At 44.3% G+C, this 25794-nt stretch overlaps 2 protein-coding genes across 2 annotated transcripts; one reads left to right on the top strand and one right to left on the bottom strand.

Annotated features, from left to right (window-relative positions):
* The first annotated feature begins 171 nt into the window (after window positions 1-171).
* Window positions 172-7979, top strand: LOC120829334 (putative pleckstrin homology domain-containing family N member 1). Its single transcript, XM_040193359.2, has 12 exons — window positions 172-399; window positions 823-1021; window positions 2895-3003; window positions 3699-3845; window positions 4142-4228; window positions 4882-4957; window positions 5043-5179; window positions 5280-5426; window positions 5924-6010; window positions 6164-6239; window positions 6356-6432; window positions 7625-7979. The coding sequence occupies exons 2-12, from the start codon at window positions 927-929 to the stop codon at window positions 7754-7756; spliced, it is 1170 nt and encodes a 389-aa protein (XP_040049293.2). The 5' UTR covers window positions 172-399; window positions 823-926; the 3' UTR covers window positions 7757-7979.
* Window positions 7977-25035, bottom strand: arhgef19 (Rho guanine nucleotide exchange factor (GEF) 19). Its single transcript, XM_040193298.2, has 16 exons — window positions 24640-25035; window positions 14336-15035; window positions 13740-14237; window positions 13051-13183; window positions 12877-12962; window positions 12537-12793; window positions 12225-12385; window positions 11965-12117; window positions 11532-11661; window positions 11307-11381; window positions 11119-11208; window positions 10865-11028; window positions 10597-10755; window positions 10427-10506; window positions 10245-10349; window positions 7977-10081 (listed from the first exon to the last, which is right to left on the bottom strand). Exons 2-16 carry the CDS (start codon window positions 15012-15014, stop codon window positions 9909-9911), a joined length of 2943 nt encoding a protein of 980 aa, XP_040049232.2. The 5' UTR covers window positions 15015-15035; window positions 24640-25035; the 3' UTR covers window positions 7977-9908.
* Between the last annotated feature and the right edge of the window lie 759 nt (window positions 25036-25794).

The following is a 25794-nucleotide window of genomic DNA, read 5'->3' as shown; positions in this document are numbered from 1 at the left end:
TTGTACATTTTATTTATGGTCGACTTGTTTACTTTAATGAAGGTAAACATTAACATTTGAGGCAAAAGAAAGTATATCAGTCTCTCATCTTATGTCAAGTTGCCTCACTTCTCAGCTACGCCTCCTGTACATGGAAAGCCTCAGAAAAGCACTCGGTGTACAACCCCTCCCACCATGTCACTGTAATTTAAACCAGGAAGATCAACACAGGGCGACAGTTGTTGTTGCTTATTGTTTTCATTGCAGCACCTCATATCTGCATTTCATAACTCACAATTATTTCACTTGTCTATGAATATTTATTAGTTCATGTTACCATCTTTCCCAACAGGATCCTTGCTTCATTTTGATGCATGACAACAAAAAGGCTGGCAGCATCGGAGCCTTACTTATCAGCATGTAAGTGGACGTAGCAGCTGCTTTTTTACATCTGCAAAGGGCAAGGTTTAATAAGCAGCAGAATTAGTTTGTATTAGTCATGCTAAAGCGTCATCAAGTTCCCATTCTGAGTTCAGACCGTCAATAGAACAAACAACTGAGGAAATGGTTAATTTCTCTGCCGACAGCCAACTGACAGGAAGGAACAACTACAAAGCTGTGACCCAACGCTTTTTTTTTTTTTTACCACTTTTATCTTCAATTCCTCTTTGACAGCGGTAACACCTTTTGTCCTTGTGGCTCTGTTTAATTATAAACTACATGCTGGCAAAAAGGGGGAACTAGAGCTTAGCAGCAACACCCCCTCCCTTCTCTTCTTTAGCACACAATATCCTCTTTTGGACCCAACCAGCCCCCGTTTTTCTGTTATCTCTTTGGTTTAAGTGTGGCGCGCACACACACAGCGGGGATGATCGTCTGGGCAGATGGTGCTCAGTTTGAGGACTAGAAGCTGAGACGGAAGGAGAGGGACACACTCCTCGTCCAACATGGGATGCTGCAGTGTGACCCAGAGCCATACAGGGGTGGACGAGGTGGGCCCCGACGAGATCGAGCTCCTGGAACTCTCCGGAGACAATTTAGGGTAAGACATGGTTCCATAATTTAATGGTGAGAAATGCTCAAAAATAGAAAAGTAAAGGTGGGGAAGCAGAGTTGTGTGTCTGTGTTTGGATCCCGGAACCAAATGCAGATTGGCTAAAATGTGTGGTGGTTATGGTGGTTATCTTCAGAGCTTTAGAGAGTAACTTTTAGTTTTGTCTAAATGTGCTTTTGTGTATCGATGAGTTCTGCAGGAGGAAGCAGCGACACTGGGAAGTTAATAAAGCATTTTACAGTGCATCCGGAAAGTATTCACAGCCTTATTCCAAAATGGATTAAATTCATTATTTTCCTCAACATTCTACACACAACAACCCATAATGACAAAGTGAAAACTGTTTTTTGCAAATTTTTGCAAATCCGTTAAAAATAAAGAACGAAAACATAACATATACATAAGTATTTTGTAGCTGTTTCTCTTTCAACCTCTGTGTTTTTTTCTTTAGCTGTAAGTGGGTCACATTTCGCATTTACGTGTAAAGCCTAAGAAGAGGAAGCCTCTCGCATAACCTTTGTCAAAGCTGCAGCGTAGTATCAATGATGTACACACGAAATGCTTCTTTTCTCACGGTAACAGGATGTGCTTTTACAAAGAAATCCTCCAGGTTAAACAGAGAATAACAGATCAATCTGCCTTTAACCACCATAAAAGCACCTGCAGTACAACACATTATATCCATATGTTTTCCACTTAGCAGCACGCAGCAGAACAACAAGACTGGTGAACTAATTGGCTTCTATTTACTAAACATGAACTTGTGGACTCGGTGATGCTGCACTGACGTGATTAGCAGTTTACTAAAAGACAATGGCTGAATTATGGAGGGGTTTAATACAGAGTCAGGGCGGGACAAATCCCCTCTTGTTTTAAGGCAAAGGGATTACCAGAGGATAATTACAATAGTAACTACCACAGTTCTTATGGGTGGCTGTTAAATAATGACTGCTTACGTGGTGGATTGTTACTTATGGTTGCAGCCCATTCACAGACAAAGAAGTCAGAAGATGAACACACACATGTACATATATGATGTAGTGATACATATGATGTATCCATCACTACATCACTAGTGACTTAGTCATTATTATTGAGTTTGATGTTGTCGGTATTCGAATAACATCATTCAAACTAATAAGTACATAGCATTATATGCATGCCATAGTTTAAGATTGCAATGCAAGCCCACACAAAACTCAAGCTGACAATACATTAATCATTGGGGAACTTGTGACATATATTGTTTTAAAAGCTGCTTGACTCATGTTGAATATGAGCTCACCCTATTTTGAGTTCCACGAGCTCTACATGTGTATTTAATGAACCTGTCAGAGTTACAGAGACAGAAGCGCTGACAAGTACCACCGCGTTTGTGCTTATTTAGGCATTTATGGACGGGTCTAAAATAAGAAACGTATTAGTTTGTTAAAGAAATGGCGCTGGAGGGACGTGGTCACCTCCTTCTGGGACAAGGGGGGGGGTTGTCTGTCTCAGCTCGGACTTCTGTAATCTGATTACGTCTGTCTGCCACTGGGCTGCAGGAGGATCAAGACCCGTCATTTAAATTCTAATATGCTCGATCTCTCTACAATCTCATGTTCATTTTCTTAAAGGCTCACCAGGTTCAGGCAGCCCAAACAAAAGCAGCATCATTAGGGGACACGCGCAAACAGGGAGACTGTTGTGAATGTCGTTGCTTTGAACAGTAATACAGAGCCATGCAGTTTAACATTCACAGTGTACAGACGAGACCAGAAACCAAACCCACATCCGTGCAACAACGAGGCCACGAAGACACCCACTCAGAACCCGAAGCATTGACTGCTCATACGTGGCTGATGAAATATGTGTTCTTCAGGGTGTGGAGTCTGGGAGAGACCAGACTTCAGCTGTCAGTGAGGACCAGCAGAGATGAGCCTCCCCCGGCACCGCCGCGCTGCCCTTCAATACGCCACCTGGAACAACAGGTCACAATGCTTGTGCTGTGGCGTGATCTATGAGTGTGTGTGTGTGTGTGTGTGTGTGTGTGTGTGTGTGTGTACACGTGTGACTCAGATTCTTCATCATGCACAGAACACAGCTTGGCAAAACTTAGCAAAACACTTTTTAGCGCTTAAGTTGAGTTGATGTTCTTCACATGAGTATGAACAATTTCCACTGTTCCACAGCGCAGTTATTTCTGTTCAGGCCAGACACACACACACACACACACACACACACACACACACACACACACACACACACACACACACACACACACACACACACACACACACACACACACACACAGCGCAGAGATTCTGCGTTCCCTGTTTGGGGTGATTCAAACTTTACAGGAAATAAATGAGGGAGGACACACTGCCACACAAACTTGAGCTTTTGCACATCTATCCACTTGGATGAGAAATTGTCGACATGTGAAGCTCCAAACCCCCAACAAAACAACCATTTTAACAACAACTAGATGCTCGCAACAGTGAAGCAAACGTCAATCTTTTTGTGAAATATGTCGCCATGTTGCTACTGGAGGGGTGACGGCGCAAAAAAACATTTAATAACACAGCTTATCAGAGACCTTCTTTATTATTTAAAAACACACAAAGTGGAACTAAGGAAAGGGCTGATTTACGTGTGCAAATCCTAACCAGGTTTGTGTCTGCAGGGGGTACTGTGGGGCAGAAGCAGAGACGAGTTGCACCACAGGATCTACTCCCATCAGCCAATCAGGGAGTGGGAGGGTCAACCTGCACACATGTATGGCGAGATCATCCACTCCTCCCTGGTGTTTCTCTACAACACTTACACACAGGTAACACAACAACGTGTGGCCGCACGCCAACATCATCCTAAAAAGGTTTATTCTGAAGTCGCGTTGAAGAATGTGTTTCCTTTGTGAGTTGCTGCTCTAGTTGTTGGATTCCATTCACCACTTTAGACTTCTGTCTGGCAAGCGACATCTTTATTCTGATAAATGGTGAAACCGGTCAGTTTTATTACATAGTCTGTTTTAAACCGTTGAGGGAAAGACTGACACCGTACATCCACCGCACTTCTTCCTGCTTGTTGGGTGTCACATGGTCTCACACGTCTTGTCCCCTCCCACAGGAAACCAGGGAACACTTCCTGGTGTTATTCTATTTCCACCTCTTGATCCTTTCACTGGACCACCCTCGACAAGACTTTGTTTACGAGGTATTCATACGCTTTACTTAAAAATGAAATGACTCAAATTGTAGCTAAGATTCAAACACACATTAAAGGGTAACTTCTGTACTTTTTTTTTAACTTGGACCCAATTTTCCCATGTTTTGTTCATATAGTGACTAATGTGCAGTGCATTTAATTGAAAACGTGGTGCAATGTCATCACTTGCATCTCCAAAGCATATGCATTGTTTTTGACACTCACAGGTTGAGAATTTTTTTTAATTTTTTTTACGACAACATGGAAAAGACTCCATAGGAAAACAATTTGTTTTTCCTTTACATTATACAGCTTGTAAGCTTGTGAGCCTTTGTATACTTGTAAATCCTGTTTTGACATCTCATGTCCCACTTTTTCCAAATTAGCCAGGGTCACATTTACATCTATTAGATTACACTAAGCTATGATTTTCGTACCCATACAAGCTCTAATACAACACACTCTGACAACACAAAATCAATAACCCGACATGGGGTCCAGGTTAAAAAAGTACCTAAGTGAGACGGAATAGGAACTGAGTATCTGCTGGATGTGTAAATCAGAAACCACACACAAGCCATCACGTTTCATGAGATATCACGATCTCCTCAGAGGAAACTAAAGCACATCGGTTTATTCTGACACGTTGTGCAACCTCGTAGGGTATCCTTCCCCTTTCTGGCCTTTCCTTGGAAGCGGTAAAAACGGCACATTCACCACACATGTTCGAGATCAGCGGTGAGTCGGCAAAAATGACCAAAATCAGTTAAGAGGCAGCGTGAGGTACTGAGCGTGATTCACCCTGTTCCCTCTTTTCCTCCAGGTCCAATGATGGACGCCAAAGTCTTCATATGCTCCAATTCTGTAGAGCTACAGAAATGGATGCAACACATAGAAGACAGGAGATACAAGTCAATGGCACAACCCATGAGTCCCTCCCACTGCGCTCTCTCCCATCTTGTAATGACCAACTGCTTTCATCTGGTTACAGCTCTATGTGACAATTAGACGAGTCAAATTGTAATGAATGAAATGGTCACGCGTCGTATTTCTTCCCTAGTTACCCTGTGATGAGCACTGGAAAAGAGAAGAACTGAATAAGTACTTACTACAAGCTCCCATATGGCAGTGGGAGGGCTCGCCGATACAGCACATGGGTCAGCCGGGGTACATATCTATCGTACATATCACCAAGACACAAAGACAGGTAATAAATACTCCTCAGTCTGCACATTAGCACGGATAAAATAACTGGAGAGCAAGAATTACTTGTTTGTTGGCATGAAAATAAATTTACTTCTGAAATAGCCAAGCTCTGCAGCGAGCTAGAGGGAAGAGAATATACAGACAGATACAACAGATATTTTTATCCATCTCTATGTGCTTCTATTCCTCACACCTGATGTGAGACAAACGCCCACTTACAAAAGCATTTTTGTCAGAGGATCTACTAATCAATCTCTGAGTAAGTCAGGTTTCAAGTTAAAGTTAAGTTACTAGCACACAATGTGGCAAGTAGGCCTTCTGCAGAGGTCTCATTCATTTAACACGAAATTTGGCATCGAAATTTGTCATCATGGTCATCGTGATAAGTTTCTATATTCTATAGAACATTATTTGAAGTGTCAATGTATTTTGCCAGTAGGAGCATCAGTATCAAACCTCTAACACAACAGTAGCAGTGACATGGCTGTTTTCTTTCAGGGACGACAAGAAAGATTGATGGTTCTTTTCCCTCAAGACATCCTGCTGCTGTCAGTTGACAACAAGCGCCTAAATATAAGATATGAGGTACTGGAAAGTGACTCTATGGAAGGAATACACGATAACACACCGCCCAACCACTGTGGCATAACTACTCACTGTTAACTTCTGACGTGATCTTTTCACACATTTTTGTCCGCACAATTGAAAGCTTTTAAACGTCTTTGTCCTCTCTAACAGGGCCGGCTGCCCCGGTACAGCATTAAGGCAGTCGAGAGGTCCGCCTTGCCTGGACGGCTGGAGTTTGAGCTCATAGGTGTGCTGTGCAAACGTCGGACATTAATACTTTCTTGGCTAACTGTAGAATGTGATCATTGCTAAACTAAGTGCATGGAGAAACACAAGCGTTTAACAATGGCTGTTGTGTTCTAGGTGAGCTGGTGGAGCCCCTGCAGGTCGCCTGTACCTGTGTGGAGGATTATCGGAATTGGATGTTTCAATTACAACAGGTTAGATTGTGCTGTCTGACATCTTTTAAGGCATATACACTTGTAAAGAATAGCAAGCGAGGCAAAAGAGGATCAGAGGGGAACTGCGGCGTTGGTGAATTCTTTGTGGTGTTTGCCATTGTGTGTTGCGGGTGATCGAGGTAAAAAAATCCAGAAATAGACTCTTTCGTGTGCCAATGTTGTGTGCAATTTTTTTTTCTATTGAATGGAAGTGGCCCAAAACCCGTTAACATCGAGGAAAAAACAATGTTCTAGCATATCTTTCACAATATGTCTTCCCATTTCTGCAGTTCATTGGCTGCTACTGGTTTGGTTTATTAATCACAAATGAGTTTGAGATCAAAAGAATTCTGTCGTTTTATTTGGGTGAGTTTTGTTCTGTGGTTGTTTGTGGGAATGCAGTTCAAAGACTATTTAAAGAATATTTTAGGGTGCTAGCTACAAAATCTGCCGAGCATTATAGAGAAGGAAAGAAATTGTTGCCAATGGTCCATCTTAGTAGTGCAAACCTCCTCGGCTGTCAGACCTTCTGCACCGATCACCCAGAACCGTGAAGAGATGGCCCAATGGAATCAGCAGGACAGCGAGAAGATAGAAGTTATCAGACAATTAAAATGAGATTTCCTGTGCTGTGACAACCGTGTGTGGACGAAGCACCTGGTAATTTACTTGTTCTCATTTAGCAGCCAGCCACCTTCATACTTAAGACTGGATACAGCAGGTTGATGGCCTACAGTCCCTCTGCTCTGGAGATGGATTAGTTAACTAGGCAGCCGTCCTTTCCAGACATACCTTCTGCTCTCCTCCAGGCAAAGTAGTTCGCTGTGGTTCCTTTGACCAATTTTTAACACTCGCAGATAGTGATTGCCTGTACATGTTGAGAGAAACTTTTCTAACCATGTTCAAAGAATTATCTGGCCTACGGCTGTGCTCCGCCCTGAAAACTGCTTAATCATATTAACTAATCTGCAGACATATTTGCATATTATGTCCGTCAAACATCAGCCAAACACCTCGACCTTGGAGCCCTTTTAAAGTCAGTTATGCGGTTGTTAATTCTGGAAAATCAGGGGGGTGAAAAAAAAGTTGTATTTGCAAGAAATTCTTGCAAATACAACTTCAAAAGGTTCTGTTGAATACCTCAAATGTGAATCAACTTTGTAGCAACAAGATTTCTTTTCTCTGTCTGCAGCCAGACAGAAACAGTCATGTTGCTGTGAGTCACACTGCACCTCCAATCATGCCAAAGCTGCAGAGGAGCAGGAAGGAGTCCCAGGAACCGATGATAGCCGCCGACCACTGCGACATCAACGGCCGCAGCTGACTCACCTGGATGTGGAAAAGCTTTTATTATGAAAGAGACACTTTTAGTTCCCTTCCACGTGGAGTCAAACATCAGGGTGGTGACTAATTCAAGCGCTGTGTACTCTGTAGAGCGTTAGTTAATCGAGAAAATAGTACCGAAGCAACTGTACATATTTAGCTTCCATGTCTTTACTATAAATTACATAATGTTGGACCCTTTCTACAATAAACTTTCAACAAACCTTTAAGAGTCATTTATTCAGCAAAATAGAACAACGGAAGTATCTGTATTTATTTCAATGGTTAAACATTTACAGTAGTGTGCTGATCCAGTGAACATCCAGTGTATTACAATATGTATAGCTAGTATTACTGAAAACGGCATAATTATGGAATCTAATAATAGTTGCTGAATCTTTGTTCACATAAATTACAGACCTAATAGTAAATTATTCATTTTCTACCCTTTATACATGAAGCCATCTGCACAAGTACATATACATCAGAATCTCCTTGGAGAACAACCAGCTTGAGGAGTATAAATACACGTGCTGCAACAGCAACCGAATAAATTACAACTCACAACACAGACATAGAAAAAAGGGGGTTATAAACATTGTATGTGCCACTGGAAGTTTACAATTGAATGTTCATTATAGTGGTTCGTTAACAGCAGGTCTCAGGTCAGTTACGCTGCTCTTTTGGTCAATTGGGGACTTTTGCAACTAAAGAGAGGAGTAATATGGAATATGGAATTCAGTCATCAGTATATCAAAGTATTACTTGATCCTTTATGATAAGCTGAATATAACAGTTTTCTATGGTTATAACGGGATTAAAACTGATGTTAAAGGCAAAATCTTTACCTCTTTTGTAGATGTGTCCTTTAGTGAATGTCAATTTCCTTCTTTTTAAAAGTAAATTATTTTGTATTTTTCTCACCGTCAACAAATGCAGTAAAAAGACCACATTCTCCACCGTGTCTGTGGCACTCATCGCCAAGATTTGAAATGACTCGCATATAAACAGTTTTAACAGTAAAAAAAGGTAAAATCGTTCCTACGGTTGTTTTTTAGCAGACGTTACCAGTAAGTAGTGCATTTTTGGGGGCTATTTTCTGTTGTGCGTTAATAAATATTTGGTGCTGTTGTCAGTATTTGCATTAGTGGTTAATGTACTCACAGTGTCCAAAGAAACAAAGGAATGTCATTGAGTCTAACAGTTTGTGTGTTTAATTGTTTTTGGAAACCAGTGAAACTTTATGGCGAAGTATAAGATCGATCAGTATTTAGCTTCTCAGACAATACTTGTCAATATAATAAATAGGTGATTTGGTGACATAAAAAGAAAAAATTTAAAACATTGTCCGCTTAATCCTTATTTGTGTATTGTGGCCTTTTTAACAGGATGTTCTGTCCTTCACTTATTACAGCAGAATTGTGAAATCCTCTCTAACAAAACAAAAAATTAAAACCACCATTCTTCAGTAATCTCATCTGGACTTCCTCTTTAATAAAGAGGCACGGATGTTTTAACAAATCAAATGGATGGAAAGGAGCAACACTACATTATATGTAGTCACATATCGGATGGAAAGAAAAAATAAATCAGGTTTTCATTTCTCTTCGAAACCTTTCATTTCGTCTTCTGAAACAAAAGCGGCGCAGAGTGAAGACCGAGAGCTTATAAAAGGCCTCTGATGGGTCTTAATGCAGCTTTTTAAGTATTTACCGCAAGCAACTTTCTGATGATGCAACATGAACTGAATGACACTCATGTACCTCTCATGCCTCAGCTTGAGACAGTCCCAACATGTGGACTCTTACATGAGCCGAGATATTGGAAATGATCTTTGGAAATGATTAAATTACTGTGTTTTTCAGACTTATTAAATGGAAATGAATGACTGACCAGAAAGCACACCTAAAAGGGAAGCACCAACAAACATGTCCTCCTGTGAACATTGGTTTGTATAAAAGCAGTGCCAGCTAAAATGATATAAGTTTGATATAAGGCCAGTTTTCATACCTGCGTACTTCAAATAGGTCCCACATTCATCCAAACTCATGACTAAAATGATCCACAAGCTTAAAAAGGCAACTTAGGAGCTGAAACATACCTCTGACCGGTGACAAAGGGGTCAACGGTGCAGCAGTGATTAGGCAAAGTGATTAGGCAGTAAAAGTGATTAGTCTTCCCCCCTCCAGTTTCTGCGTCACACATTTGATGCGGATATTTTCTCGGAGGTTGCGGAGGCGAGCGCTGCGACTCGTGATTTCTTCCACGTAGGTTTTAGGGAACCAGCCCCGTTCTCCGTCAGACAGCCTGATGCCCTCCACCCAGCCTGTCGATAGAGAACATCCCTTAGACATCAAGGGAACCACTGCGGCACCTGATTAAAACTCACACCGCCAGAGGGACGGACGGACCTAGCTTTTTACTTTTTACGTTCACTTAGGCGCAGTTTGAGGCCGGAATGCTTCTAAAGACTTCATCCAAACTCTTACCATCACTTGTAATGGTCTTAGCGTGAAGGATGTCGGCCTTCTCCAGTGTTAACTCGTCGTGCTCTAGCGCCTGATAGCTCTTGATGCACTGAACCTGGGATATATCTAAGTGCAAAAGGCAAGAAATCACAGGATTAAAAGGTTTCCACTGATTCATTGGGCATCTAAAGCTCTCCACTGACCATCGTTCTCATTGGCTTGCTCGATGTCTTCGAGCGGATCGGATGGAAACATGGCTGTAATCCATCTCTGCTTCCCGCTCCTTGGTGGACACACGAAAGAGCCGTTGCATCAGCTTCTGCTAAAGCTCCCCGTTTATACGTCGGCATACTTAATTGTTGTTGTCACTCACTCGGTGTGGGACTTGAGCAGGATTTGGTGTTTGAGCTGTTGGCCTCCACACAGCTGCAAGTGGAAGATGAAGCCTGAGATGCCCTGCAGCTTCTGACTGAGGTCCTTCACTTTTAGCTCTCCTATCTTGGCGTGCACAAACACCATGAACTTCCACGCGCTGCAAAAATATTTATTATCAAAATCATATATGTATGTCTATACAGTACACATAGAGTCTGCAATCAGTGCAATATATGGTCTCCGTGCATCGACTGCGTTTCACTCACTCCTTCCTCCGGGACAGAAGCAGACAGTCGTTGAACAGATGAAGGTACACGGGCCTCGTGGGCAACTTGAGCTTCGATCCAGAAATACTCATCGTCTGAGTGTCCACCTCCAAGAGCTCCCCGTGCTTCACCAACCAGCGGGACTGAGAGATCAGAGGGAAGATCTGCAAGGAAAGCCAATCGGCGGAGGAGTTGGATGCACAGCAAAATGTTAACAACGCAGATAAAAACAATGAACAATTGACTTTGGTCACCTTTCCCTCAAAATTGATTTTTTTATTGAGGTGAATAAGTTCCTCCATCCTCTTCATTGACTGCACACTGGAGTTACATTCTTTGATGATCTAAGTAGATACACATACCAACATTGTTATTACTGTTTGCCTCACCAGTGATAATACTGGTACTCATCCAACTACCTATTAGGGATGATAATCACCACCTTTTTTAGCTGGTTGAAAGCCTTTGTGGCAGTGTCCTCATCCCGGGAGCCTGGTGTCGTCCTCTTTAGGATGTTCTGAAAAGTAGATATGTTTTTTTTGAAGAGTGAATACTACTCGTTTGTTGAATAAACCTAATGCGAATGTCTCTGTCTGTCCGTTCTTACCTCATGACAACAAGTAACTGGGTTTCAAGTGCAAACATGAATTCGACAGCGATTATTTACCTCCACCAGCATTTTGAGGCGTGTGATCCTCTGAAACGGGAGGATTAGAAAGGAGGTCAGAGGTAGTCTTTGGCAGATTGGGTCCTCTTCCAAACGAGCCAGGATGCCTGGGAAACGAGGATTCTCTTGCCTGAGAGGACAGGACGAGTACACTTAAAAAATACCTAAATGACTTTTAGCGAAAGTGGCTGTTAAATACAGTCTACTTTTCTTTAGAGAGAAAAAAAAAAAAAAAAAGGTTCCGCCTACTCTAGATGAAACATCTGCAAGTTAAGTCATGCAGGACTTAAATAACACCAGAATACCCTTAGAGGAGATTATGGACTTATCAAGCATTACAATTGTAATTGTATGCATTATATATTTGCATACTGTATATATTTAGACCTCAAACTGCTGACATGATCCACATCAAAGGAAAGCAGCTACTCACAGCAACCGCTGGTATGTCTGCTCCTGGTACGCCTGGTTAGTCACATAGGGTAAATAAACCCTCCGAAGAGCCGGGCAGTGCTCCAGGACGATGTCGCACACATCAAAACGCAGAATGTCTTCCTCCAGCCTGTGCTCCAGGTCCTGAAGGAACCTGAAAGGCAAGAAAAAACGCTCAGAGAAGACGACTACTGAGAAGTTAAAATGGAGAATTTAAAGGCTGCAGAGGCCCATCAGCTTAAAGTCAGCATCATCCTTCACCTCTCGCTGACGCCTTTGACTTCAGGCAGCTTGGAGAAGAGCCACTGCTTGTCCTGAGCTCCAAGACACTCGGCGAGCTCCTGAGACAGCATGAAGTGGTCCACCGCGATCGTCAAACTGCGAATGTAGGACGCCTCGGACGTCACCAGCTCAAACTTTGCCTGAGTGACGGGAGAGACGGGGAGTGAAGACGGGGAGTGAGACGGGGAGTGAGACGGTGGGTGAGACGGCTCGTCTGCAGCACACGGATAAAACAGGTGGACTGCGGTGAAAACAACTGTAGCTGATCTAATAAAATAAAGTCCCATTCACCTCCTGTAATTTCCGTTCCTCGTTGCTGAAGTTGTCGAGCTGGCCGCTGGTCCGAACGTCGGGGATGTCCTGCCACAGTGTGAAAGCAGAGCCCCGTGACGAGCGGAAGGAGCTGGATGGAGACAGGTTGGAAGGAGACGGGGCCCCATCCGACCCCTCGTCCCTGAGCCCCTCCTCCTCGGGGCCCGGCTCCTTCCCTTGCTGCCTCTGGATCTCTCTGTTGATGGCGACGTCGCTGTATTCCTGGTACAGAATGGCTGCGGGAAGATAAAACGGGAAAGTCACAGGAAAAGTCAACCATGTCCTGGTTTAATTAGGTGTAATGTCCAGACAGACTTACAACTCGGCAAAAAACGTGACAATCGGTTGGAACCAGCGACGGTGGGAAGGGTGCAGAGCTCCTCCTCGATAGATTTCTTTCGCATTCTGTGAAAAAATAAAAAAATAAAAGCACTGACATTAACACATATATTTTGATCTGTGCAATGTATGAATAGTTAATGACTGTATCTACCCAAGTTTTGTGCTCCAGCGATGCAAAGACGTACTGCTGTCCCCGCTGGGCGGAGCAGGTGCAGGTCCCACAGGACTGTGGGGGGCGCTGTCACTAGAGCCCCCGGAGCAGCGGTACCTGCAGCTGGATTTATCTAAAGAGGTTAAATAGCACATTGTGCAGGTTGAGGTAGAAGCAATAGACTTTATTTTATTAGATCAGCTACAGTTGTTTTCACCGCAGTCCACCTGTTTGCGCTTCTTCTTATGCTATCAGACATGTAAATTACATTAGTCTTTGGGTGTAACAATACATGTTCCACGCTCTTTTTTTTTAGATCTATTAGCATTCATTTAGAATGATTCTGCTGATAACTGTTTCAATCATTAAATAAAAAGTTTACAATTCCATCTCATTTGAAGTGAGATCATCTCTATTAGTGTGTTTTGCTTGATCAACAGATTCAAAACCTGAATATATAACATTTTGTGCCAGTCAAATAATAAATGAATTCTTTCATTTATTAAATAAAGTATCCAGCAAACAAGTCAATGGATATTTTTTATTTAACTGTGTTGTGCAGAAACAACAAAGCTGTTAACCCTTTGACTTTAAGTTGAGTTTTGCTTCCTCCTGCTTGTTAAAAGAGAAGGCCGGTGAATTGTGAATATTCTTTGTCTTTTGCGTGTTGCGTTGCGTTCTCTACTCACAGTCAGCGTTGGGGCTGCCGGAGCTCTGTCTGTCTCTGGAGGCCACGCGTGCAGACAGCGACTTGCCCAGCTTCAAGGAGAACGAGCTCTTCCTCTGAGAGAGCTGCAGTCTGGATATCAGCTCTGAAGCCGAGAAGCGCCGGCGTTCTTGGTCCCCCTGACGGCTGCGTGCCAAAAAGCTCCCCACTGTGGCACCCGATGTCTCTACACTCCCGCCGCCTCCCCCCACGGGGGGCGTTGAGTCCTCTATTATGTGCAGCGGTTCCTCGGGCAGATCAAAAATATCATCGGGGCCGAGGTTCGGGAGATCTGTGAGAGCGTCTGTGAGAGCGTCTGTGGACGAAGGCCACGAAGCGGCCTCCAGGGAGGATAACCCGCTGAGGTCCTCCTCCAGGAAAGATGCAAACGGTCCGGGGAAGATGTAGTCTGGGTCCAAGATCGGGCTGCTGAGAGATTCATCGCTCGGGCTGTCGGGCGAGTAAACCTGCATCTTTCGCCCTGGAAACAAGAAAATAACGTAATATGAGATTAAGGGGAAGCAGATCCGATCTGTAACATAAACCTTGTCCACAGGGGGAGAGCAGCTGCACACTCACGGATAGACTTCTCTTTCACTGATCCTTGTGATGTCCTCCGCTGCAGCCGGCAGGGGTCCAGCCTGGGGAACCCGGGACCTTCGGGGGAGGATGGAGAGCAAGGTAACGGAGACTCCCAGGAGTCTCCGTCGGTATAGAGAGAGGACAGAGGGAACGGCAGCGGGAGGCTGAGCGCGGCGTGGAAAGGGCGACACACGGTCGTGACGGCGTGAGGATGTTTTTCCGTCCGCTCCTCTGAAGGAGTCCTGGCGCCGCTGTGGCATTTGAGCTCACGGTCACCCGCGGGTGCACGCGAGTTCGAGTTCACGGCTGTGCCCTCCTCGCTGTCATTCCGGAGGCAGTCGTTCAGTTCGTTTAGTGTGCGCGTGAAGCCGTTCAGGGGCGAGTGCGTCGCGCATTGTGTCTCTGGAATAGCGGTCGGCCTCGGCGAGCTAAGACCGTTCAGTTTAGGGGTCACCGGCGTTTGCAGCTCAATAAAAGCCAATGTTTCCTGCTGGCACACAGCGACATGCTTGTGGTGGCGCGGGTGGAGGAGAGGCCGGTCCTCCTGGGCCTCACTCGGGGCCTGGGCCTCCCCTGAGCCGGGGATCCACATGCTGGGACTCTCTGCTCGGCAGCAAAAAGCGTGAAGGTGGGGCTGGAAATCAGGAAAAGGTGACAATCCATAGCCAGGAAGCATGGCTGAGCGAACACATGAGAGCTGCAAATGAGGAGAGAACGGTTTAATATGTCTGTTTACGTGGGGCCACTATTATGCACGATCATGATCATGACTTTAACAAGGCCTCATATCAATGCAAATTTAGAGAATCAAATCCTTCTTTTAAATATCAGCCCATAAAAAAAGGATAGATGTCTTGTCTGGAACCAAGAAAGGACATTAGGATAAATATGTGTAAATAAAAGTAAATAATAATCAAAACACTTTTCACTTATTAAGCTGCTTGTGTGGAAAACATGATTGGAATGATTGAAACTATTCAAATAAAAGACGTACGGTGAGAAAAAACAAACTCGGCAACAAAATACGGTTGTTGCCCAAACACGAATTAACTGTCAACCACAGAATGTTTCGTTGTTATGAACAGCAGGCAGCAATGTGTAAATGTTCAGACACCCCGCGGTTGTTTAATTGAACAACGTGTTTTGAACATTTCTGCGATTCAGTGTCGTTTAAGATGTCTTAATGCACACACACACACACACACACACACACACACAAATGGCAAGATGGATGAAACTATTGACGCGTGCAGGATGTTCCCCGGCCACACACACACACGTAACCCGCATGGACAGACTCACACACACACACACACACACACACACACACACACACACACACACACACAATTAAGTCCGGTACGGCGTGTCTCCTGAGCGCTGTCTTCCTGCTCTAATTAAAGACCTCTCCACTCACAGCCCCTGTACTTAACATCCGCGCGCACACACACTGAATATCACTTCAGACAGAGGAAGAGAGCACATCCTCTGCACTCTCACCTTTCACCCGGGACCGTCCATCACTCTGGCGCTTGGTTTGCCTCCCTGTCAGCGTGCGTTAGCTGGCAGGCACCTTTTGCGGTGGAATATTCCCAGTGAGGTTCTGTTAAATCCCAGCGGCGGGTCATTCATCCACCGGCTCCGCTGACACGCCGTTAAAACACACACGTCTCCGTCTCTTCTTACTCTCCTGCTTCCTGAGCAGGTAATCCTCAACTCCTGATTCAAAGCCTTTAGCCTTCGTAGCACAACTAGAAGAATCATTTTCAGAGATGATTTCCTTTGTGTTACCTGGATACTTGTACATTGCCTGGCAAACGCACAAAAGCACGCCATCGTGTCACATTAAGTCATCATTCAACCATTTTAAGGAGAGGTGGTGACTTTTTGGTGACTCTGTTCTCCGTAGTATCATTTGGTAAATGGATAAAGGGGTAAAGTTGAATTATTTGTTATTTTTGCTGATAAATCTTAAGTTTGTGGCTTTGTTTTGAGAGCGACGTAGGCTGGATAGTCTCTTTCTCTTGGCACTTTAAACTTCTTAAATAGTTTCTTCTCTTAGCTGTGCGTGTCAATAAAACAGTACATTTGCCTTAATCCTTATTTCAGGGAAGAATGTAATATTCATTCCTTGTATTTAAGTAGATACCACAGAAGTCACACAACTCTTCTTTTGTTTCCCCCTGTGAGACACTGGAGATGTTCATGAGATAAGTATACATCTTATTATAGTAACCAGTATCACATTACACTTTAATTGTGTAATCTAAACATGAATATATTAAATGAAAGTCATTTCCTCATTGACTTCTTTATAACCAAACTTTTTTTTCCAAGAGCTGCACCCTGAGCGTTACAGGAAGGAATGCAAGTTCAAGGCTTGGCTATTGACTTATTGTGGGCATCAGAGTCTCTCTTAAAGGTACAGTCGTGTAGGATTTGGTGGCATCAAGCGATAGAGGTTGCAGATTACAACAACCAGATAGCGATCCTCCTGCTGCTCTCCTTCCACGACTGTGGTAACGTAGCACATTTCGATGCCATTTGCCTTCATGAGGCCTTCAGTTTCCTTGTAACTATATTTTAAGAGCCACAGAAGTCCTTCTGGTAGCGGAGAAAACAAAGGGCTCTTATCTAGAGCCAGTGTTTGGTGTGTGTAATAAACATGGCGGTGAACTAACTCATGTGGATGAGAAAAGCTCATTATAAGCTGGCTCTTTGCAAGAGATACTAATGGAAACAAAGTAATGAACATTTGATTCAATGAATGTTAATAGATGCCCTTAGATCTAGACTCAGAGGATAATAGCATGAATCTGTGCTTTTCCTGGCTGTCGGTGTTGGTTCGCCGGGGGAATCACAAAGTGGATAACAGACAATAGTTTACCACCTTTCCATAAGCACACGTGTGTGGTGCCGTGTGCTGTGACTGTGAGGCTGTTGGAAAGCCACACCTGCTCTCCAGGTAACGGCAGGCGGCCCAATCAGTGCTGCCTCCTGCACTCACTCTCACTAACGCTCCCGTACACACACACACACACACACGCGTGCGTTCGCATGCACGTTCGCACACACAAACAGAGGTTCATGCACACATTGTAGTGCAGGCACAGATGGTTACCTGTTCCCTCCTTCAGACAAAGGCAGCCTTTATGTGTGAACCTGGGCCAGGCCGTCCTGTGCACAGGACACCTGAGAGATTGTGGGAACTCCTTCTACTGATCCCCTCATTCAGTGCAGCCACTGAGCCGTAAACATAATGACACAATCTTAATGGGGCCTGGATGTAATAACCGGCTGGTTATGCCGTAATCCGGCCAGAGATATTCAGCGTTAACCAAACTGCAGGATGAATGTGGATTATATCCAATGAGGTGTTTTCTCGAAACACAAATGATCATTTTATCTTTTAAATCCTGATGAATGAATGGCGAGATAATCCTCCTCCCACATCCAAGTGGTAATAAATCAACATACCATTTGAAGAAAATTAGTAATCTGCTTATTTGCCAAAGAAACCTCAATGATCCCCAAAACTGACAATAAGCCTCGCCACCACATTTATCAAAACATCAAAGCATCCGATTACACGTACTGCACATTCCTCGCGCCGATACGATTATATCCCGCGATTAAAACCTCAATTCCAAAGACGGGTAATTTCCCTTGTCATAGCAGGGTGTTATTTGGGACCGTTATGGACTTTGCTGTCAGCGGTTCCCCCTGTAATTTCACTAGGCTGCTCTAAGACGCCATGTCTGCATACAGCAGTTAATGAATGGCACTCTGGCACGCCGACAGCTATACAAGGTGCATTTTTAATTGTGATATTTTTCATCTTGAAGGTCTCAGAAAAATCCTTTAATGGAGTGCGGCACATAAATGTGAACATAAATCAGTTACCGATTCAGCTTCACGACCAGGCCAAATTCTGTGTAATCGCATATTTAAAATGCGTTTGATGTTTGCCGATGGGGGAGATACGGACTTTAACACAAACGGATTCACTGTTGGAGCTGCTTGTGGGAGCGAAGAAGTGCATTTGTACACCGTTTACATCGGTAATGTTAGTGCATTGATGGCTGCGATGCCTTAAAGCGGCAGCACAGACGATGACAATATATCAATGGACGTCATTCAGTAGGAAACACATTTGTGCATTTCTCTGGCTCAGTTAATGAGACAGAGAAATGCACAAATCTCACCAGACTCATTGTTAAATCACGTCAAACGGTGCACACAAACGCCGCTGCAGCCTTAAGAGGTGAAACTGCCTGCTTGCTAACAGTCGGTCTCCTCCCTCATGATGTCGCACCTTGGCGCTAACTCTACACAAACTGACATTCAGATCTGATGAGGCAGCTTTTAGTTTGGATACATATCTATATACGTAGATTCTTAGTAGGTGTACCAGCCCAAAACTAAGGTTGTCCGATTTGCAAGGACAGAGATTCCATTCTCTTGTGTGCTAGTCACAGACATTTTACACCTGCAGACTTCCTTCTCAGCTGTTCAAATATCAATGTCTGCAACAAAGAAGTGAACCCGGATGCAAAACAGGTCAAGACTAAAAATCCTCAATGTGAAGTCAACAACAAATGCCAAAGCAGTTATTTTGTGTGGACTAAGTAACATGTTTCCAGACTCAGCCAATCAATCTTTGATTTATTTATTTTTCTAATATCGCGGATGTTAAGTGTACTGATTCTTATAACTTGTGGGCCAAACCATTTGCATTGCTTTGCTTTGACCATTCCGGTTAAAGCAAAACAAAACAAACTGACCCCTCGTCTCAGCTTACATAAATGTTTTATCAGCCCCAGATATATGAAGTGAAACCAACATCACAAGACACTTTATTAAATTAGAGGGCACTCTGCTGTGTTGTTGCAGCAGGCCTACATTCTGGTCACTGAAGGAAGTTTACTGAAAATCCTGATGGAGGATACATTGAACTGTCGTGCAGTTTAGCGGTGCAAACTTCATAGTCTCTGCTGTGTCTCCGTGTCACACAGCTTCTCCCCATGAACCGGTGTCTGGTGTGTTTGGTCAGACAGACTGGAGTGTCCTGACAGTGTGGTGCGAGCGGCCGATGTGTGTGTGTGAGATCGCAGTTTAACTCGGTCACATCAGACCACTAATTGCCAAGCAGCAAACTAAAGAGCCCGGCGTTGTCTGGCCAGAGAAGACATGACATCATTCAGCGTCACTTATATCAATACTGTGATGGTGATGAGACTTGCCAACAAGACGAGCCTTTGTTTCTTCAACCTTTTCACTTGAATTACTAAAACGATTCAAAAGGTCGCACTGTGCAATGTCATTATTGTGTTGACTTTCTATTTGCCATCTTGTCTGGTGATTCTCCATATAATTATATTGCTGCCAATAATGACACGTTGACGTAAAAACAATTAAGGTCAACTGGTAACGTGTTGGTCAAATTCAGACAATATGCAACATGTTTTTATGCTTGTTTTTGTTATTATATCAAGCGGCTTTGACATATTTATCTCCTACTAAGAGTAGAAGATTGATAGTTGCCGGGAGATCTGCCTTGACACAGCTGTTGGCAATGCACATTATTTAAATTTGTATCCCGGGACAGCATCTTAAATATCTACCTGAAACACCAGGATGGGAAGCCAGGATGTGTCTTGTTGGTATTTTAATGGGCTAAATGAATCAATCAAAACAAGCTCAAATTCCAATTCCAATGGGAGAACCAGATGTGGAGGTGACGCACTAAGCTGCTTCTTCTTTGAAAGTCCAGACGCCTGAACGGTGTGAGAATGGTTGAGTGAATTCAGGTCGGGGGGTTTCTTGGCATTCGTTGCTCTTTTGGCCTCCACCCACTGAGACAGGTGAGCAACCCGGAGGCTACAGAGGAGGAGGGTGGAGGAGGGCGGGGGTAGCCCAATGTTTACACGCGGTGCGGGTCCTCCTAATCCGCCTCCACGCCCTCGGGCAATTTACCCACGACCCTCCGAGACACTATGAAGATGCATACTGACAACCTGGCTTACAATCACACACACACACACACACACACACACACACACACACACACCTGAACGCCGATGTGTGTTTGAGAGGCAATTTATTTTTGATTGAAGGCGCGACAAAGATGTCGAGAGGCCTCCCCTGACCTTGTCTCAACCGGTGCGATTCCCGCCCTCGCAAAACAGACAAGCAGCGAACTCTCGTTGAAGAGCCTGGAAAAAAGCGGTGACCATATCACACGTACACGGCGGGACCTTTGGACCTTTGACCTCCCCCCCCCGCTTCCCCGCCCCCCCGCTTCACTCTGCCACCATAACGGCTGCAGCCAGAGAAGCCGACAAACAGGAGACACACAGCCAAAGAGAGAAAAGACACAAAGGAGCTATTGACAATCTAGTGGAAATAACCTGGTGTAATTATGGTTCTTTGTCATAAGACGCCAAAGCTACCGAGTCGATGGAGGGCAGAGGATCCAACGCGCAGTGAATCCACAAAATCTCATAATCAGTGCCTTCTGACAGATGATGGTAATCTCGATGCCATGACATTCTATGAATAGAAGTTCTGATTTAGGACGTTTTGTCAAGTTACACGGACATAAGATGAAATTAACTACAACAAATCTTGCTTCATTGTAAGCAAACAGTATTGTATTTTTACTTAAAAAACAAGATCATCAAAAAAGGGATTCTTACTCGTAGTTCAACAACCATTTGATATTAAAAAAAAAATGAAATATATAATAACAGATATCCTACTATGGAGTAAAAGTAATATGCCAGTAAGCAATGGGACAAAGGGGCAGAAACTAATGGATATGTTCATAATTTGTGGATATGGGTATCAATAAATAATTTTGTTTATTGTTCATAAAATGTAATAAATGGTAAAAGATTCAGTGCTCCGGAGCCTGACGTTTTCCAAAAGGATTTTGTCCAAACCGTACATCCTTTGGCAACTCGTGGTGGATAAACTTTAAGCACGTCTAGCTATTCTCTGTATATTCTTGTGCCTAATACTTCCCGTATAAGGACCAAAAATCAAATCCCTGGCAAGGCAGAGCCGTGCTGTTATCCAACAAATGATTCATACCATTGAGCCAAACTGTTGCGTTCCTTCCTTATCGGGAACACACTCCACTCCGCAGTTCATTTTCACCAAAGTCCCTATAAAGACTGTGTACAGCTGTAAATAGTTGATACTCAATAGAGCACCAAAAGCTGAAGATAGAGCCCACCAAACCCTTTACTCCTTTTCTTCAATTAAGCATGTTCAATAACGTACACGCTCAGGAATTCAAGGGAGATAGTTGGCATGTAGCACACGTGTAAAAGACCAATGGACTTCAGGTTACGGATCGAGGTAGGAAAGTATCAAGGAACGGACTGATGCGTCACTAGTTTAAGTCCATTTGTGGGACTTTCTATTAGTTCAAGCTGTTTATAAGACAAAAAGTTAAGCCTACTCCTTTAATCCTCTCTCAAAGTTCCTTTTGATTCATTTTTTTGTAGATTGACCAATCCGATTACTTTTGAGGTAAATGTGCCATTCTTGAATATGTTGTATGTTATATTGAATTCTTCTGGTTTGAATTCACTGGAAAGGAGGCTGCTACCTTTGCTTTACTCAAACGGTCAATCGGTGCGCTCAGATTACAATCTCATCATTCGCTGACCTACTTTACCACAACGTGCTGAGCATCTCTTGCATTCATCTGCTCCTGCATCTTCTTGCACTCTCTTCCTCTCTTGTTTTCTAGCCATTGAGCACCAGCAGTCCCCCCCCCACACACTAATTTTTCCTTTTATTGTCTGGACAGGTATGGACAAGCCATCCGCCGGGCTGCCTGTTGTTTTGAAATGTGATCCGGTAAAAGTGGAACACACCCAACGAGCTGACCATCCAGAAACTATTCCGCATGAGCGCAGCGCTAAAGCTATTCTCTCAGTGTATCTCAGCAGTGTCATCGGGATTAAAGTGATGAATTGAATGAGAGCTAAACAACCCGGAAGAAGTGTTTTTATTTGAATTTGACATTTTTAAATTCAATTTGACAAAACATTTTAGCGAGGAAGCAACGCCTCCTGAGCCAGAAAGGTCTTATCTTACAGGAGCACAAACACAAAAGCCCCAGCGTCTTGTGAAATAACCCGAGGGCTACAGTGCTAGACAGGTGTGCAGCAACACAGCTGCAAGCTTTCTGCACACGTTGCCACTGGGCTCAAGTTTCTTTCTGTGTTAACGTTCATGCACTGGCCAAATATTCTGTTATGCTGATTAAATAATAAAAGACAGAGCTTGTGCACTCCTGTATGTTACGGTTTGTGCTTTCAGGTATTTGCAGCTCTTTGTTCGTCACACGAAAGAAATCCCCCTTTTACAAAGCCATCACATTAATGTATTATTTATTAAGCCAATGCACAGGGCTCGTCTCAGTAGGTGGTCTCTTTAATGGTCCAGGTTTAAGGACGAGTTCATCTCCAAATTCAGAGGGGGCTCAACCCCCAGATGAGACCCTCTGACCCACGGAGACACTTTTCAACATTCTCTGGATGACTTGGCAAGCTCATTCCTCTGAAATGGACCACTAAATGGAGGCAGGAGACAAACAAAGCCGCTCGACTGTACACGTACAGAGGCGGGAGCTGCTATTATGGGCTATTAAGTCTGCCGCCATTTGGGCCACAAGCTACAGAGACTGGAAAGTGAACAGGGCCTCCTCAACATACTGGTGTAGCTGATGTTTAAAGGGCAGGTTGCTCTCCTGCCTAATGGTTTTAGTTTAAAGGAAGACAGAGACCGGTGGCAGCCGAGCGTGTCCACGTGACTGGAAACAGCTCAAAGAGCTGAGGAGCGTTTGCGATTGCGGGGCGAGGTGAGGGAGGAATGGGGTAGAAGGAGGTTTGAGGTGTGGCATCCTGGAACGCGTATACGTACACACACGCTCAGACAGCCACCGTCTGAGGGGCAGGTGACGGGGCAGGTGCTCTCCAGACATGCAGTTCTTGGGGGGGGGGGGGGGGGGGGAAGAGGGAGGGGCCCCTCGGTGAGCTATGAATCTGTGTGTCATATGAGCAGGCAAATGTACAGCACCCAGATGTTATATCACCACAGGGAACGCACATCACTCGATGTGACTGCGATTCAGTGGATGTCCCGCCCGTAGAAAAGCTACACCGACGCAGTTCAACGTCCCGTGCAGGTGGTGCGTTCCAGTCCGGGCACAACGTAGTTAATCTGATAATCCAGGAAACACCCACAGCTATCTTTTTGCACTCCAGCCAAAATATGCACCTCCAGACTATGCAAACAGCTGCATGAGCAGACATTTCACATGACAACACGCTTCGTCAGTGTGACGGCAGACGGAAAAGGACGCCATCACCCCCCCCCACACAGATGTAGGTTGGAAGAAGTTTGGGGGCAAAGGTCTGGAGGGCGGTAATGTGCCATATGCATGTGTATGTGTATGAAGAAGGGAGCGGCTTCCCCAGAATGACAAATCGAGACCTGGCGGCTGGATGTCATCACTGAGCTGTTGTTCCCCCCCCCCCCCCCCCCCCCCTCCCCGGGACGCCGTGTAAACAATAACTCAGACCAGACGGAGGCTGCACATGAGCTAACAAACTAAACAGTGAGCCGGGCTGGAAGAGCTGCCTCTGAGAAACGCACATATGTACACGGATACATTCACACCTTGCAAAGTGTGGGCATTCACACAAAGATCCACGTGTGCTCCTCAGTGACCAGAAGTTATGTGTTTTGCAAAAATGTCCCACGAAGGAGAAGTTTCGGCCATTGTACAGTGTTCTTAACAACCCCTCATCCGACATACTCCAGACATGCACTTACCTGCCCCGCTGTGCAACAACTCATTGCTGCACTGTAACCATCACATCCAAGGCTCACCGCTGCTGGGAGCACGACCGGCCCCAACAGCCCAACGAGCAGTTTGCATTTACTTTCTGCTCTTACATTGGTGTGAAAATCAAGTGTCAGATCTCACATTTGAACCCAGTACTCTGCAATGCACGTTCATAAAGGCTAAAAAAAAAAAAGCAGCTTTTGTTAACAAAACGACGGCAACGCAAACAGTTCTAATAATCCTTCTCGGTTTTCTCTATTCTATCAAAATAAACTGCGTTCCCTTTTCATTGAGAGCTGTCATTTCACGCAAAGACACCTGACAAGCTGTACGAAAACAATGCTCAACTATCTCCCGTCTCCGTGGGAGCAAAAGGACAATGAAGGGTGAATGAATGTCTACGCCTGGTTAGTTATTGTTGCTGTTACAGTACCTCATTGGTGATTGCAGCCTGGTGTGTGTGCTGGATCGTAGCCAGCAGCCGTGTGTGAATCCGTGCCGTACAAGGGTCAGGCAGAGCCGCTGCTATCCATTGCTGCCTTGTGTTCCTCCCGGCTTGGCCCCCCTCCTCTTCTCCTCTCTCGGTCTTTAGACGCTCAGCTTGGACTTTTCCCAATCTGTGCTCGTCCGCTTGGTCCTCCTCCTCCTCCTCGTTGTTCACTGGATCTTTGGGAAAACAAAAGCAGGTTGAAAAAACAGCCACTTGCGATGCAGATCCCCTCTGAGCTCCTCCGCTCGCTCTCCTTTTCCTCTCTCCCTGCTACTGTTGGGGAAGTGCTCTCTCATTTTCTCTCTCATTCTCTCCTCCCCCTCTCTCGCCCTTGCTCTAACTCTAATAGTTATTTAGTGTCTCATTTCAGCACCTGCTGCAAGCCATGAGACACAGACAGGAGGGAGCAGACCGACTTGGAGAGAAAAATGTCCTTGTGCGAGTGTGTAAAATGTGCATGTGCACTTTTTTTTTTAGCAAAAGCCTTGAATGTGCTCATGTTCTTTGTTATTTGAGTGAGTGGGCTTTGCAGTCACAAGTAATAAGACTACCATGCAATGCAAAAGTGTACATTTGCAGGTTTTTCCACACGTACACATCACTGTTTGCAGATCCATCGCTTGAAATGCCCGGGCTGTGTGTGTGTGTGTGTGTGTGTGTGTGTGTGTTTTCATGCAACTTTCCTTAAAAGTCCATCTGAGTTGGTGGCAGGAAAAAAAAGCTGCTACGGCATCCATGAGCAAATCAACTATTAAACTCAGGAGCTGTAAATCTGCACTAATACATATTTTATAACATGAAAGGTGTCATCTAGGATCATCCTGACATTTTCCAGTTCAAGAGGTGAAACACTCATAATTGAAGATAAAAAAGTTACACATTTCGGGAGGATTTGGGATCCCTTTGGATTAGAAACGTTTTCAGGGTTTCCACAATGTTTTTGCTTATCGATATTTAAGTGACAATAAATATATAAATTATAAACATTGTATCCTGATAAATTGATCATGCAATGTGAGATTCTTCCAACTTACTGCATGCAGATGTAACACTGCATTGCATTCTGTATGACGCCTTTTACTTTTACCTTTTACATAT

The sequence above is a fragment of the Gasterosteus aculeatus genome, chromosome 2, assembly GCF_964276395.1.
Source record: "Gasterosteus aculeatus chromosome 2, fGasAcu3.hap1.1, whole genome shotgun sequence".
Lineage (NCBI taxonomy): Eukaryota > Metazoa > Chordata > Actinopteri > Perciformes > Gasterosteidae > Gasterosteus > Gasterosteus aculeatus.
The sequence above is the reverse complement of the archived record's forward strand: the minus strand, read 5'-3'. Positions and strand labels throughout refer to the sequence as shown.